The sequence below is a fragment of the Solanum stenotomum genome, chromosome 8 (assembly GCF_019186545.1).
Source record: "Solanum stenotomum isolate F172 chromosome 8, ASM1918654v1, whole genome shotgun sequence".
In the NCBI taxonomy this organism is placed as follows: domain Eukaryota; kingdom Viridiplantae; phylum Streptophyta; class Magnoliopsida; order Solanales; family Solanaceae; genus Solanum; species Solanum stenotomum.
In genome coordinates this window covers 46797401-46815098 of record NC_064289.1, presented here as the reverse complement: position 1 = coordinate 46815098, position 17698 = coordinate 46797401, and the positions used below count along the sequence as shown (strand labels likewise).

Sequence of the window (17698 nt, the reverse complement as noted above, 5' to 3'; positions counted from 1 at the left end):
GAATTGAAATAAATAACTCCTAAAAACATCTAAGTAGTTCTTTCGCTCCTTGCTGGCGCAGGGGCATACCGGGAAAAAAAGTGGAAGAAATTGATCGTTGAAATGATAATTGAAACAACAAAAATAGAGACTGTCAATTATTTTTCCAAATTGGAATCCTTAAAAGAAGTCTATGGGATCATATGGATGCTTGTCCCTATTGTGATTCTTGTATTAGGAATCACAATAGGTGTACTAGTAATTGTTTGGTTAGAAAGAGAAATATATGCAGGAATACACCAACGTATTAGGCCAAGCCCAACTCAAAATAACTGCTCTCATATTTTGACTTTTTCAAAGCCACTAGTAGCATATCTTACATAATGAGGAGTTCTCTACCCATGAGGGGATGAGGTGACAGAAGAATTTTTGAGAAATCAAAGAAGGTCACAAGGTCATGAATTAGATTTTTTCAAGAACATCATATTGCATGTGACAGATGTTGCAAGGGGGATTGTTCAGTGATGTCAACATCCTGTTATGGTAATGCCTAGATTGTAGAATAGAGAAGAGTCAGGCCAGAGTCATGATTGTACATGACACTTGATTGATGATCTTGATTAAGAAATAAAATTATATCCTAATTATTAGTTATATAAAGGAGTATACGTGGTCAGGTTGGTTCAGGTCTTTCAAATATCAAACCAAACCATTTATGTTGGATTTTAAAATTTAAAAATCAAACCAAACAAATAATACTCAGATTTTCAACCTCAGTTTTTTTTTCAAGTTTTTTCAGGTTTTCAGGTTTTTATGGTAAAGTATTCATACAAATATATAATTAACTTGTACTCCAAATATTTTTCTAGTCCTATCAAAATACAACTATCTAACGTGTTTCCTAAGAAAATAACACAAAAATATGAAATGAGTGATGATAATAAAATATTCAACAAAAAATAATGAAATCACATAAAAATAAACATTGCAAATTAATAAGTCACAATGAAAATGATCATAATTTAAAAGTACTAAGTTTTGCTAAAATAAGTCTAATAAGTACTATTATATGATTAAACATTAAAGAAAAATTATAATTATGTTATGTATTTTAAACGTCTTAATCAATGTAAAACTAAAGAACAAAGATTCAACATTATTGTCATTCTTGTGTTGAACTAATTTTTTTGGTTACCATTAGTATTGATTTGAGCTTCTTACTAATATCTATGGACTAAAAGCTTTATTTGAACCATTCAGAATTCTAAGTCTCAAAAACTTGAATAATATGTTAAAAGATTAAAAAAATACTAAAAATATATAAGAAATATGTATAAAATAAAATTTTAAAACTATATAGATAATGTCAGGTTGGTTTGGTCTCGAGTTGATTTGTTTTAGTTAAAACCAAACCAACTCAAGTATTGTATTAACCTAGAAGATCTTTTTTTATATATATAAAATTACAATTTTACCCCCCCTCCCCCCCGCAATAGTTATCCCGAGTCATTTCTGACCAGTTTGTAAAGTTGATTTTGAAATTTGATTGAAAAGTTGTGATACTTGGAAATTTTGAGTTTTGGAAGGTTTAAAGTTGTTAAAAGTGGATTTTGGTAACAATCGGAGTTTCAACTCTCAAAATGAAATTTCAGTAGTCTTATCAACTCAGTAAGTGGAATCCGGTCTAAGAGTGTCGTTGTTTTCTGATTTGGAGGTGTTTCATAGATTTGAGGTATGAAAGTTTAAGTGAATTTAGTCCTTGAGTTGACTTTGGTCAACATTCGGAGTTTGAATATTTGGAACAAATTTTCGACGATTGCATTGAATTTGTGGGATGATTTAGACCTAGGAGAGGTCTTGGTTAAATTTTCAGAGGTCCTGATCACAGTTTGGTATTTTCAAGCCTGAATTGTGACTTTCATGAGTTTTGGGTCAAGGAAACCTTGAACCCATATTTCGATGGTTCCATTGAGTTCGGAACATCGAGTTTAATTGGGTAGCTATATCTAGATTGTGTACTCAGGGTTTTGAACGAATTTTGAGGGTCCATTTGGAATTTTTTGTGCCTTCTGTGATGTTGTTGGTTTGCTGATGTATAGTGCTGATATATTTTTTATTACAATTATAGTGCCACTCCATGCGATCGCAAGTTATTATTTTTTTATGCATCGTGATCGCGTGCTCGAGTGTCACGATCACGAAGGTTTATAGACTCTGATCATTGTGATCGCGTTGCCCTATATCACGATCGTGATGGTCAAAATTTTGAGTTGACTAGTTTCCTCATCGTGATCACGAGACCTTGGTTCCTAATTGCGATAAGCATTTTGTTCTTGAATAGTATTATTTTCCAAAAAATGGGATTTCTTCTCATTTCTTTCATATTTGAATCCTAGAAGCTCGGTAGAGATGATTTTAATTAGGTGACTTTTTGAGATAAAATATTTGGGTAAGTGGTTATCTAAATATTTATTTCCCATTGATCATTCATATGATTATTAACATCAAATTAGGATTTTTGAACTTCAAAGTTTGGAAATTTTTATGAACTTCTAGCTTTTACTAACATAGTGATTGTGGATGGATTTCAACTCTGTTTTCAAAATGATTTTCACCGATGACTTCCCAATTCTTTGGGTAATGCATTTATGTACAAATTTCCATATTTACCCCTCTTTTTCAGAAATGGATTTTTGGAACAATTTGACCCTATTTTAATTTTTTTTTGATATGGATGTTGTCAGTTTTGAATTCTTATTGTGATTACTTATTTGAATAGATTGTGTTGATTTTGAGGCGCAACGGAGAGGGAAAGGTCAAGTTCGGGAGCGATAGTTTGATTTTTTTGTGTAAGTGGACTTCTTGACCTTGGTTAAGTATATATTATCTCGTATTTTCTTATTGTATGGGTTGGGGAGTAATGAAATTTGGTAATGGGTTTGACTTGCTCATAATAATTAATCCTAATGATGAAAAGAGGTAATAAAAGACAACTTGATGATACATTGACGTGTGATGTGTTGTGAATGATTTGAAAGGCTATATTGACTCATTATTGATTATGTATCATGATGGTGTTGTTGTAGATTGTGTATGATATGAAAAATTATCATCTCATTATTATTTGTGAGAAATATGCCTATTTGAATCGGATTTGAATATAATGAGGAATCAGAGAGAATGCACCATTTATAGGGATGTGTCGCACACCGCAATGAATATTATGATTTGAAGGTCGTTTTGCACGCCGCGACGGATGTATGGACTGATAAGTCCCCCACGAGTCACGAACTAAGAGACATTGGTTGTGTATTTTTACGAAATACATACATAACTCTATATGACATTGCATTGCACTTCATTTAATTCTCATTAATTATGAATGGTGATTTATTATTGTGATTATGAACTTGTGAAATACGTGTATGTTTGACTATATATGTTGAAGTGTAAATGTGATGCTCTATTCATGCTCTGTTGTATTTGAGTGAGAATTGTTAGGTTGGTTGATTATCTAATGCAAGTTGTAGTTGTGGAGATTCGATTGGAAGGGATTGGAGTACTTGCGTTCTATAGGTTATGAGCCTAGATCTTCGTGATTACTCTCCCTTCCCTTCTACGTCTGAGGCTTAGTGTGGAGATTTGTGAGGTAGTTATTTTTCATCTCAGCGGACCCTCTTGCTCCTTATTTGTGGCATTGTGATATTATAGAAATAATGACATTGAGCTCAGTACGCATAGAAGTATTGTCTTCCTCTATTTAGCTCTATTGACTTTCTTATACCTATATCGAGAACTCGAGCCTATCTCTTTTGGTTGAAGTTCCGATGAATCGGGTATTCCCCTCCTAAGCCCAAAATTATCCGCACAGGGAAATATCTAATTCGCCCTACATGTCAATGAAAAATGGGATTTGAGAGGAACTAAAAGTCACTTGACTCTAAGGAGAGGACCACCCGCTAGCGAACTTGCATTTTTGTTTTTAATCAGTTGTAATACATTAGAGGCTTTGACAACCAGGTTTTGGGGGATGTTATTGAGTTTGATTAAGTTATCTATTTTTATGTTCCCTTGAGACTACTTTTTTGTTTTACTTCCTCGTTAAGTTTGGATTTAGGGTGACTTGTTTTAGTGGGATGAAACAAGTGTCATTATGCCTATTTTTGGATCCTGACAAATACAATCATGTTTTTTTTTTCTAATACCAAACCAAGTCAAACCAAATTATTAATCAGATTTTTTTCCGAATTGACTCGATTTGTAGTTTGGTTCAGTTTTTGTTTCGATTTTGTATACTAATAAATCTTTGATCCTAAAAGGATACTTCAATATTGGTTTGAGTGGATAAAGTTTAAGAATGTAAATAGGGGTTTTAAATTTGATAATCTTAAATTAAAGATGGGTTAATATACACATGTTAATGTAATTCCTATGAGGGTAGTAAAATGAGAATGTTAGAATTAAAAACATATTAAATATAAAAATAGTATAATAGTTTCATAATAAACTTAAGAAGAAGCAAGACATTAAGTGAAATAGAATGAGTAATTTTTTACAAGTTACATGACTAGCCCTATTGATGAATTGAATCATGAGTGAGCATGTTAGTGATAGTGAGAGTGCACTTTGAAAGAATGGATGAGACCCGTGTCTGGCAGGGCATACACATATATTGTAGTAGTAGTAGTAGTAGGCCAGTCGTGTGAGTGTCTTTACTCTTTGACTTTTCCCATTTCCCTATATTTATTGCAAGTACCAACTAACTAACATTCCATTATAATAAAAGCATCCTTCTTTCTTTCTTTCTTTCTTTCTTTTTGCTTTAGAAATATTTATTATATACAAGTACCATCTTGTTGTTCATATAAACAGTAGTGTTTTTCAGTTCTCGGGGGAAAAATACACACACCAAAACTGGGTCTTTTTTCATCTTCACATGATGAGGTGTGAACAGAAGGATAAATCAATGGCTGAGGTGTATGATGAATATGTTAGAAGTAATGTTTGTGAAAGAGTTGCTATTCAAATCCCTCAGGTGAAACACCAAACACAGATGCTCTCTGTTTTGCTTTCTTTTCTTCTCTCTTCTTGATTTTTGGTTTGGGAACTAAGGATTACACTTGTTATTTGTCTCTTGATTTGTTTCCCACTTATTAGACTGATTTAGCTTTTATCCACCGACATAGTAATGAGTTTTTTACATAACTAGTGCAGTTTATGCTGCTATGGAACCTCACTTGCTTTGTGTCCTGTTAAATAATATAAAAAACAATTACTACATATTTTACTCATAGGGGTCGTTTGGTAGGATGTGTTAGAAAATCTAATATATGTATTAGCATAACTAATCGTAGCAGTACTAATTCCAGCTTTATTAATACACCCTATTTAGTACTATTCTTAACACTACCAAATCACCTATAATTAAGCTTTTAGACCTATGTTGCTAGACTTTCAAAAATGTCATCGTACCCATATCCAATTGTTAATAAATGCACTTTTTTGTAGAATGCCTCTTGACATTTTTGAAGAGTGTCTTGGACTGATGTTAGGAAGCATATATAAACCGGAGAAAAATGTGAAAAAAACGTCCTCTCTCAAAACCTTGATAGAAACTTAAAATATCACTTATCCATTGAAAAGCATTTTTGTGCCTTCAAGTTCTGGAGTTTTTCTTTCTATCTCGTGTTTAGATAGTGCTAGGGAGATCTAAACCATAGCGGCTTTTTTTCTGTCAAGTTCTGTAGTGGTGCTTTATGGACTTCTCTTGTCCACTGTAAATCCGTTCGTGTATTTAATATAGAAATAGTAGTGTACATATATACACCAACTGCCTCGGTGTCAGATTATGGATTTGTATAAAGAAGTTTAAGATATGTAAGAAGTTTAAAATTTCTTTTTAAATTTTGAATCTGCCTCTGCTTCTTCCGAGATATCTTGTTCCTTGGTTCTTAGACAAACAATGCCACCCAAATGAGATGCTACTTCAAACTAATATGTGTGTTCTGTCATATTCCATTGAAAAAGGAATACAGCATCAACTAGCTGTTTCTTTCAAAACTGATCTATTGGCACTTGTTCTCAGCAGAAATTAACTGCATTCGAAATCTTTTAAGTTTTAAGCAAATAGTTGTCTTTGTATTTGAAGACATATTTCTGTTATATTTCTGTCCAGCTTGCGCGTATTCTTTAAGGATGCTTGGATTGCTATGATTTCTAATTGTCACCTTGACATGTTGTCGAAGGTCTTGATGAGCAATGGTTCAGGTTTCATAGAATGAGTTACAACTTGTTCTTCCTTTTCAGGGTGAAAGTTCCTCAGGGATTACTGAAGAAAGTGAACATGCTAAGCAATGGAAGAGACCAAATCTATTTGTGGAGATACCTTCCAAATCATCGGATGCCTCTAATCAAGAGTCTGTGCAAGTTAAAATGCTTTCAACACCCACGCCTACACCAAAAAGGGTGAATTTCCTTTTGACACCTAGTCCTTCTAATTCGAGAGCAAACGCTTTTCCTAGTCCCTCATCATGCAGAGGCAAATCATCCATCAAGAATCTTTTGCCAAGACTAAGCTTCAAATTGCGTAATATGAATTCAGATACAGAAAAGGCAACCTTACCAGATTCAGATACTTCGGCCATGGTGCCGCAAGAGAAGGTGTCCATACCGAGGTCATGGTCATTCACTAAATTATTTACACCACGTGTGAAAAGGACGTCATCTTTACCCGTTACACCAATTGATCATTCAAATCCAGAGTCTACTAGTGGAAGTATCAGCAGAGCTATGACATTTGGTGTAAGTGCTCTGTACAAAGTTGGTTTACTTTCATAATTGTTGTGGTATTAATAACATTTATGATCTAATTTTGTAAGTTGGTCATATAATGAATATGAGTTAAAACTGCTGCAGAAACACCAAGTATCTTGTTTCATTTGATGACCTTTATTGAATGCTATAGCTTTTTTCTTCTTATTGAAATATAATGCACCTTATGGAGCTTTATATAACAAATCTCTCCCCGAGACCTTGCTCTTCAAGCACCAGTGTGCACTAGGCACTAATGATGGTGAGACTGTCAAAAGTATTTTCTCCAGTCTGATAAAAGAACTATAGGAGGACTATATAACTGTTATTTTCTATGGAAGGACTATTTCATGCCCATCCTGTATCTACACCTGAGTTTATCTGAAGAATGTTTCATATCATATTTGCGTTTATGCTGACTTTCTAGGAGACGATTTTGTTGTTTCCTTGATTTATTAAAAAGTTTAGGGGATCCATCTAGATGATGTTTCATTCTAAACATCGTCGATGTGAGGTATATGCGGAGACCTGGGAAGATTTTTTGACATGTTGAAGGCCTAAAGTAATTGTTTTGCACTCAACAATTTTGTTTAATCACTTGAAATGTGATCTGTTCTTACTGTAGCCAAAAGAAACACAACTGCGCATTTCTCGATCACTTTCTCTACCGGTCATTAACAAAGATCGACGCACTAGGAGAGTTGAATCTTTCTTTCGAGTCATTCCTTCAACCCCTCAAGGGAAGGATGGGGATTCCACAGTTCCAGCTACACCTCCAGCTAAAGTATCTGGTAAATAATTGTTTATATGATCCCAGTAATTATTTGATTTATGTTAGAATAAGGTAAGAGTCCTACATTGGTTGGGGAATGAACCGGTGGTTTGCTTATATGCACTTGGGCAATTCTCCCCTCATGAGCTAACTTTTGGGGTTGAGTGAAGCCCATGTGTCATATCTTTACAATTTATAAGCAATCACATGCTTTGGAAGGTCACTGTACTTGAACACTTTCTGATAGAAAAATGCGATGAGGCTTCTTCTGTTATGAAGTTACCATATGGTGAGCATATGAGCACCACATGTACATGCATGCTTCCATTTCTATCTAATCAATGTGTTATTTCTCAGAAGATGAAGAGCCAAATGGTGAAGATATACCTGAAGAGGAAGCTGTTTGTCGAATTTGTCTGGTTGAATTATGTGAAGGTGGGGAGACGCTCAAGATGGAATGCAGCTGCAAAGGTGAACTTGCTTTGGCTCACCAAGAATGTGCTTTCAAATGGTTCAGTGTAAAAGGTAACAGAACATGTGACGTGTGCAAGCAAGAAGTTCGAAACCTGCCTGTCACACTTCGTCGCCTCCAAAGTGCGAATGTGGGATCCAATAGTTTCCAGCACTTGGAAATAAACGGATACAGGTGAGTGTATTTTGTTCTTTTCTTTATGAGCTAAGAAGACCGAGTATCTTACCTGCTTAACAAGTATCCCTGCACTTCAAAATAGAAAGCAGTGTTGCTCCCTTTCAAATGGTTTTCTGTCTATCTCATTATTTGGAATTTTTTGTGATATCATGTCTCTTCTAGTTTCGTGTTAAAACTAGATACATATATAAATCCAGCTTTGGTATGCTGATCTCGTAGTTCTTGGTCTTATATTAGGTGCTCCATCTTATTTGATTTCCCAATTGAGGCCGAATACTAAGATTACACATTGAATTTCTGATAGTATATACATGATAACAGAAGTACTTAGGAGGATCATTGAAATAAGCAAGAATAATATTTCGATGGAAAGTACTGCACTCGACTTCAATGATGATTTACCATTTGATACATCTACTATTGACTCACAACATGAAATGGCACGGAAATGTTGAATTAAAAAGTCATGCTTTATTAACACTTTTGTTGTTCAATCCCAATGAGGAAGACTAGTTTCGTCACATTTTCTGATTCCGCTCTACTTGTCCCACTTTTGTCTTTGGAATGAACTAGTTAAATCTGAAAAAATGGGAAACTAAATGTGTAAATACTTATTAAAAATTACTCAACTGACTCAGCTTCTGAAATTTTGCACAGGGTATCACAGGAGCTACCAATTCTTGTCATTGTCAGCATGCTTGCCTACTTTTGCTTTCTTGAGCAGCTTCTGGTAATTAAGAAGTATCTTCATGAAAGAAATAGACCGCCATCAATCTTGTATTGATTTACTAGTGTCCCATCTGCAGGTCGGATCAATGGGTACAGGTGCAATAGCAATATCAGTTCCCTTTTCTTGTGTACTAGGTTTGCTTTCGTCTTTGGCGTCATCAACCATGGGTATGTCATCTTCTGCTCAGTTGGAACATTATAAAAACTTTGATCAATCGAATGTTGTAGATATATAACTTCCAAGGAAGTATAAGTTCTAATCAGTACCCCCTTAGGTCCTACTCAATACAGAATAAGACAGATCTGAGTGTCCACGAGACACACCTGTGACAAGTTTAGGTGTCTCAATAATCGCTTTGTAAGTTTAAGTGTGAAACAAACAGTTCGAGCCAAGTTTGAGTGTCTGTCTATGTATTTTGTGTTCATAAAATCTTACCTTATAAGAAAAAAAGTTAGTGATAAAAAGGAATTGTGTAAACTTTTAACCAAGATTTGGATATAGTTGAAAATCTTATCGGTGTCCTCAACTCAAAGTAGCAAATTATGATCTTCACTTGGCTATTTTATAACAAATGCTGGTAGAATATGTTATGCTCATATGTGTTTCCTTTTGTATTCTGACAAAAAACTCTTCTTCTTTTTTAATTTTTTGGTAGTGAAGAGAAGGTTTGTTTGGGTTTATGCGTCGATTCAGTTCATCCTCGTGGTATTCTTTGCTCATATGTTCTACTCCTTGGTAAGTAATTCTAATTCCTAAATGTGTAGATCTGAATGAATTAGGGACACTACATTGGATCAAGATTCCAGAGGTGGATACAAAATTTAAACTTTACGTGTTCAACCTTTTAAGTTGTTAATTATCACTATCATGAGTTCATGATTGAATACTTATTGAAAGTTTAATAATTTTTCACACATATATTTACGTTTCGTGTTAAAAATTCTAGGTTGAGTTGAACCCATTGAATAAGGTTGTGTCCGCCTCCAGTTGGACCTTTATAATGTTATACTATACATTTTCAGGTTCATGTACAAGCTGTTCTTTCAATTCTTCTATCAACATTTGCTGGCTTGGGGGTTGCAATGTGTGGATGTTCCATACTTATCGAGTTCTTTAGATGGAAAAGGCGGAGACAAGCCGTGTTAGATCAACAACAGCAGAATTCCCAGCTGAATCAAACAGAAATATCGTCCCACATAAGTACTCGTCAAGATTATCAATCGGATTTAGAAAATCCAGGGACAGTTAGTGGGAGCTAGGTAAGCAATAAAGCTATAGCAGCTTATAAGGCATTAAAAAAACACAGTTGTTGTGGGGAAATGGAATGGCTTGTTGTATATATCTCGACGTTACTCACCCTCCACCGGGAAGTAGAAAAGTTCATTGTACTGTGAAAGCGTGGAAAGAAAGATAAAAAAATCCATAAACAGCAAAAGAAAAGATGTGAAAAGCAGACAGGTTTTAGTACACAGTTGTTGTGGAGAATGGCTTGTTGTGTATATATAATGTTGCTTAATCTAAGCATGAAAGATAGGCCTTCGCCAGGGGCGGAGGAAGAGTGTTGGCTACAGATTTGACTGAAGCTAGTAACTTTGGTTCAAAATTTGCATTTGTCTTAAAAATTCATTGAATATTTACATGTTAGAGTAGTATTAAATGTAGAACTCAGTAACTTGAACAGATTAGAATCTAAAATCATAAGCTTCAAATCCTAGCTCCGTCTGCCATACAAGTTTCATCCAGAGAGTAAAGGAAGAAAGTGACATCTTTTTGGGATTAGTGGAAACATTATGGATAGCTATCTGTCTGCAGCTTTCTTGTTTGAAGATTGGGCCATTTGTTTCTTTAGACTGCCATTTTGCTAGTGCTATGTTGACTTGAACTCTGGACAGGACATGTTCCCAACTTGAGGCTGCAGAAAGTGACTTATGTATGGATTTGTACAAGTGGTTTTCACCTATTACTATCACAATTCAGTTTGCATATGGATTTAGATGTAGGGCTCTAAAGATCCTAAGTTTTACTTGTCTCAATTGATTTTCACTTTTTATTTTCTCTTTCATATCATATGCATGGTAAGAAATAGTTATTAGGGACAAGTAAAACTTAGGATCACCTAATACTCTACTCGCATAGTTTTAAATCAACCTCAAGTATGTCATTTCATAACAAAATTTAAGGTGAAATACATAAATGGACCCCCTAGGTTGTCCACAACAATCGAAATGGTATCTTAATTTTGTCGACGACCAGCTACTTAACACAGGTGTGTTTTGGGGGAACACCCGAATCTAGTAAATTTTACACATGAGCTACGTGTCAAATGGACAAATAAGAAAATGACACGTTTTTTAGGATGTAGATTTTAAAAAAGAAAGAGAAAAGACATAAAGTAACATTTGAAGTTGTCTTGAATTTTTAAAAAGACACTTTAACTATGCAAGTCTCTTATTACCCCCTTAAACAATCCTGAACTGATATTATTACATCATTTTTTGTCCACCTGACATAGAGAGTGTATGAACTTTCTTAAAAAGCGTGAACAAACTAAATAATGAAGAAAATTTTATCTAGATTTCTTTTATCCAAATTTCAATTAAGCTTTTTCAATTTTCGGAGAATTCATTGATTCTTTCAAAATTATCATTTCTAGTTTTGAAGTTTTATGAAAAGGAGATCAATTAATTGATGATACCTTCAAAATTTTGATTTTTTTTAGAAAAATAATTAGTTTTTTTTATCAATAACTCAACAAAATCTAGAAAATAGTATGATTTTAGAAAGAATCACTGAAAGTAGGGCTGGGCATTCGGTAATTCGGTTCGGTTTTGATTTTTTTTTTGGGTTTTTTGGTTTTCGGTTCTTGTACCACATGTACCAAACACCAAACCAAATTATTTTCGATTTGATTTATACTATTTCGATTCAATTTATATTATTTCGGTTCGGTTTTTGTTAGTTTGATTTTTTTGTACAAGAGGATAGTCAATCGTGAATAAGCATCACTAACAGAACGGTGCTTGTTGTCAACGGAAAGAGAACTAGCTTCCGACTCTTCTTCTCTACCTGTTGTACTAAAATGCCGCATTAGTACACTTACATGTCCTATCTCAACAGAAACTATAGGCTTGTCACTCTCAAAAAACACTACATGCTAGAGTGCTACTCCGATGGTCAGTTGGCGGCTGCTGTTGATCGGCTAGTGGCTTCTGTTGGTCGGTTGCTAGTCGCCCGGTCGCTGATCGACGCGACGACGTCGGAAGTGGAAGTGGGAAAGCGGGTCAGTGAAAGCGGCGTCTAAGAAGAATGAAAACTCAAGTTAAAAGTGAAGCGTGGTCACTGTTATTCAGTGACCTAATTCGATTGTGCATATACTAATATTTATTATTTAATAATTAATATTAATAATTAATATATATTATAATTATAATATAATATATTTCGGTACCAAATAATACAAAAGTCATGTACCGAAAATCAAATTGAAATACCAAAAAATATGAAAATTTATACCGAATACCGAACCAAAAACCGAAATACCAAAAAAAATTGGTTCGGTTCGGTATTTATGCCCAACCCTAACTGAAAGAAAGGAATTTGACTGAAGAAGAAAAAAAAGAAAAGAAAGAAAATGAAGGAGGGGCTCAACTTGATGTGGGGAGTAGGGTGAGGTGATGGTGAGAGGTGAAGAAAAAGAAAGAAAGAGAGAAAGAAAATGGAGGGAGGAGTAACTTGAAAGTGAGGGGAAGATGAAGTAGAATTTAAAATGAAATTAAAATTAAAATAATAAAATTAAAAATATGTCAAAAGTAAGAGAGAGAAAAAACTTGAAATGAAAAAAACATCTATTTCAAATTAAATTAACATGTGTCACGAATAATTGATGTGTGATAACAGTTGCTTTTTAAAATCTAGAACTGACTGGAAAATGATGTAATAATATAAGTTCGAAATTGTTTAAGAGGGTAATAGGACACCCGAATAGTTAAGGTGTCTTTTTGAAAATTCGAGACAACTTCAAATGTCCATTTATGTCTTTTCTCGAAAAGAAACTGTAACTTATTTGGACAACAAACCATCCCTCCACCCCCTTCTTCTACCCCTATTTTTTTTAAAATGTAACATTTCTTTGATTTGTTGTTGCTTTTTTATTTTTATTTTTTGGGATTATCTAATTCCTATTGGTCAAACGTAGGTGTGTTAGCAAAATAGATTATTCGAATTAGGTTTTAAAAAAATTGTTTAGACCCTATGATTCTTTTTTTGTTTTGTTTTTTAGGTTGAAACTTTCAAAATCTTTTAATGATAATTGAAACTTAAAAGACTAAGAAGTGAGGAAGAAGGTGAAAATGTGGGACCTATATAATTTTTAAAAAAATTAAAAATAAAATTTAAAGGTTTCACGCACTCAAAATTGAGTGAAAAAACAAATGTTTTGTCATGGATGAGGAATTTACAAAACACACATGTGTCAAGTAGAGATGTATATTTGATCATTGTCAAAGTAAAAATCCGTTAAAGTATCTATTTGGTGTTGTAGACAACTACGAGATGGGTAGGATTTGTGGTGAGTCACCAGAGTCAAGCGACCTGAGTGGTGCAAGATCCGAAAAGAAAGGTTATCATAATTTGACAAGTGTCGATGATGAGCTTTTTGTGAAGTAATTGAGTAAGTGTAGTTGTACCTTGATTGTATTAAACACCTTGATCTTGAACGAATTATGCATTGCATTGTTAATTGTGCAGTTAGAGTAGTTGGTTACATAATTAGTTATAAGTAGTTAGAGGTGGTCAGTGAGCAAATTGTGATGAACCATTAGTCAGTCAGGGTATGTCATTGATATATATACATATATATATCTGTGTGTGTGAGAAGATTTTAAATTCAAAGTTGGATTACTAAAATGGTCTTCATTAAAATGTTTTATGTCTCCCAACATTCAAGTTCAATCTTATATTAGTCTCACAAGTGACAAAAGACTTGAATTGTCGTGACACATTTTTTTTCTTCAAATTATCATATTTTCTGGGTTATTGTTAATGATACAGAATATTTTCACAAGATCAAAACAAATGAAGTAGCAAATTTTCACTCAATCAAAATCCCATGAAAGTAGCAGTTAAATCATAGTAATTGATCATAATATATCAGATCACTTGATTTTAGTGTATGCATATATATATATATATATATATATATATATATATATACACACACTTGAAGTCTACCATAAATAAAAGAGAAAAAATATAAAGTAACAATTAAAGTTGTCCCGTATTTGCATAAAGACATCTTAACTTTCAAAGTGTCATATCACCCCACAAAACTATTTAATATCGTTGTAAACGGGCCATTTTGACCCATTCCCTCGTCTGGGTTGTTACCACGCACATGAGGCTCGTCATTCAGTGTTTTCACTGCCATGGACCAGTTTAAAAGTGCCACGTGTCATTTTCTTTCTTTATTATTAATTATTTAATCAATTTATGTCATCTTCCCCAATTTTAAACCCAAAATAACCATTGGTAGCCCTAATTTTTGATTTCATGGTTTTTTCCATAGCAAGATCAACGTTGGTTCTCTCTGTTTGACGACTTCATCATCTTCCCCAAGAAAATAAGGTAGGAATTCGTTTTATCTATTAATTTCCAGTATAAAACGTTAATTTGAAGTTTTTTATGGTTTAATTTCTTCTGAATTTTGTGATTAGGTTTTGATTGAAAGTGTCAAATGCAATGTTGAATCGTATTTGTAATGATGAGAATGATCCGATGTTGCGAGTGAAATTGCGATGCAAACATGGTGACTTACTATCAATGCAAACTTCATGGTCGGAGCATAATCCAGCTCGAAGATTTTGGTCTTGTCCACGCTATCGTGTATGTTTCCTAATTCTTTTATGGAGATCTTTTGTTTATGTATTTTTCTTTAATTTGTTTTTTGCATATTTTAGGAGGATGTGTGCAACTTCTTTAGATGGAGCGATCGTGAAGATGTTGATATACGATCCAAGTATGTAATTCCGAGATTAGAAAAGAGAATTAAGGAGTTGGAAGAAGTATTGGCATCTTATGAAAGTCGTATTGAAAGTAACCAAGTTGTGATGAAGGAGAAAAAGAAGAGCAAATGTAGTAACTTGAAGCTAATTGTCTTGATCATTATTGTGTGTTTTCTATTTTTGTCTAACCAAGAATGTGAAGGATGGAAGTTGTAGGTGCGTGCAATCAAAATTTCCATAGACATCTTTAGTTACTTTCAAGTTTTTGAAGTCGTAGGTGTGTGTAACTAGAAGCTAATTGTCTTGATCTTGCTAGTTGTAGGTGTGTGTAACTTGAAGGATGGAAGTTGTTGAATGCTCAAGTTATTGTTGGTCTTTGTTGTTGAAATAGTTATGATTTGAACAAGTTGTTAATGTATTTGGTTCTCTTGTCTATATTATTGTGGCAACCATTTGAGAAACTTCAAAAATATGTTCAACTACAAATAAAAAAGGCAACAACAAAACTGATCAAAAAGAGGACTTCATTGCAACATAATCATTCAAGTTTTGTTTGGTTACACGCAAAATTTAGTTTGATTCCAACCAAAAACAGCACCAAAATATACACAGTTAACTTTTGTTTGTCAAAATGAACAAGACAACATCAAAATGCCCTACTTCCATGGCACAAAAGTCTTCCTACTTGAAGTTGTTTGGCTTTGGCTATTAGCAGTAGCAGCAGTTGCAGGCCTAGTTTGGATAACCTTTTCAATCCTCATTCTTTCTAGGTTGCTACTGGTAATAGCTGTCTTCCCCTTCCATTTGAATCCACGTACCGGTGAGTAGCCAATATCACTAGTAACAACATCATCCCTCTTTGTCACTCTTGTACCAGTATTGATGACTCTTCTACTTGGCAATCCAAGTTGCGTAGTCAAATAAATACACATTCAAATATAAGATATTTAGATTTGCATTGACAATTGTAAACTTACATTGAGAGTTGTAAATCCATCTTCAGCTTGGTATATGCCAATACCTACCATTCTTGGCCTTTTAAAAGGTCTTGTTTGTCCTCCACTGGTGTCCTCATGTTCTACTGTTCTCTTACCTCTTTCTAAGCCTCTTCCACTGCAATTGCTTCAGAACTAGTTTGACTATTTTGAGTCATTCATCTTCCTCAACCTAGTCCTTCATTCACAATTATTTCTTGAGGCATTCCTCTTCCTCTACCTGTTCCTTTCCTGCTCCTCTACCTCTACCTCTACCTCTCCCTCTACCATTTACAGTCTGTACTTTGAAACCAAAATATTAAAGCATATATATGTTGTCTAAAAATGATATAATAATTAGATATATTACCTCTGTGTTTGTAACAGTTCCATGTGATTGAGTTGGAACACCTATAGAACTTGAAACTCTTCATGTGCCTCTTCCTCTACCATTTTCATTATTTGTGGTGGCTTGTGAAGAAGCTCTAGGTGGTTGAGTTGAACTACTAGCCCTTTATCTGCCTCCTGCTGCTCTTCCTGTGCCTCTTCCTCTACCACTTTTAGTAGCCTGTATATTAATATATCAATACATGTACATATAACTTACATTTGAAAGTAACAAATAAAAGTACCTATGTCTGTGAAGATAGTTCAACTGATTGACTTGGACCACCTTGGTTTCTTGTAGGACATCCTCTTTTATTGTGTCCTTGTGTACCAGATTTGCTACAAGTCATAACAACACCTCTTTTGTTAAGCTTTTCAGTTTTTCTGCTTTCATCTGCTTTCTTTCTTCTAACCTTACCTGGTCTTCCAGGCAACTTCTTGATCTTTGGTGGCTTTACAATTGGATTATTTGATGTTGACCACATTTTCATGTTATTCATTAGCTGAATAAAATGGGCATATATGCTGAGGTAGGTTTCCTTTCTATAACAACTAGCCACATAATGGATTGGTTCCAACTCCTTGTAATGAAGGGCAGCAACACCATGAGGACAAGGAATGCCCTTGAGCTGCTAGGATCTGCAACTACAACTCCTACTAACAATGTCCACAGTATGTGTAAATCCATGATGTTTAATCTCAAAACCTCTTTCTCCATTCCAAGTCAAGTTACATTCCATAGACTTTTCAATATTTTCTTGCAAAATCTTCAAAGACATAGGAGATATATCAGTGATCCAAGTGTTTGAGAACTTTCTCAAATCACCAATTCTTTTCATCATCTTCACCCTTATCTCCTCAAGAATTGTGATTATTGTTTTATACCTTGCAGGCAGTATCCAAGCATCAAAGCTTTCTGCCATATTGTTGTCCACAACATCACATTTGTATAGTCTTGAAAAAACTTCTTGCACCATGTATTCAAGTTGTACCATAAAAGATCATCCAAACATTCTTGTCCTAATTTCTTCATTGCCTGTATATTATCCTTCATCTCAGCTTCAAATGTGAATTTAGCAATCCTCCAAAACACTCTTCTTCTTTCAACTCCTTCCCAGTTTTTACACCAATTTGCAAGAACATGTCTTGCACATTTTCTGTGTTCAACCAGTGGCAATACATTTTCAACAACAATTTCTAGTCCCTAACAAACCAATATAATAGAAAAAGAATAATTAAAATGCAAAACTCAACAACAATAAAATAATAAGATCAGTAAGATGATTACCTTTTGCATATCAGTAATGATGGGTAGTTGATGCCTTTCTCCAAGGTCAAGATCATTCTTCACTAGTTCTACAAATCATGTCCAGGTAAACTGATTCTCAACCTCAACAA

At 34.2% G+C, this 17698-nt stretch overlaps 1 protein-coding gene and 1 pseudogene across 4 annotated transcripts; one reads left to right on the top strand and one right to left on the bottom strand.

Moving 5' to 3' along the window:
• Window positions 1-4777: 4777 nt before the first annotated feature.
• Window positions 4778-10461, top strand: LOC125874094 (uncharacterized). Of its 4 annotated transcripts, none has more exons than XM_049554906.1 (8): window positions 4778-5014; window positions 6286-6780; window positions 7415-7580; window positions 7922-8207; window positions 8868-8940; window positions 9017-9107; window positions 9596-9675; window positions 9963-10461. In XM_049554906.1, exons 1-8 carry the CDS (start codon window positions 4916-4918, stop codon window positions 10197-10199), a joined length of 1527 nt encoding a protein of 508 aa, XP_049410863.1. In that variant the 5' UTR covers window positions 4778-4915; the 3' UTR covers window positions 10200-10461. The 4 variants fall into 4 exon arrangements, with proteins under 4 accessions (XP_049410863.1, XP_049410864.1, XP_049410865.1 ...); XM_049554907.1 differs by having other exon boundaries at window positions 7919-8207; window positions 9601-9675; XM_049554905.1 differs by having other exon boundaries at window positions 4779-5014; window positions 7919-8207.
• A 5244-nt stretch (window positions 10462-15705) lies between these two features.
• LOC125875278 (uncharacterized) lies at window positions 15706-16522 on the bottom strand (annotated as a pseudogene).
• Between the last annotated feature and the right edge of the window lie 1176 nt (window positions 16523-17698).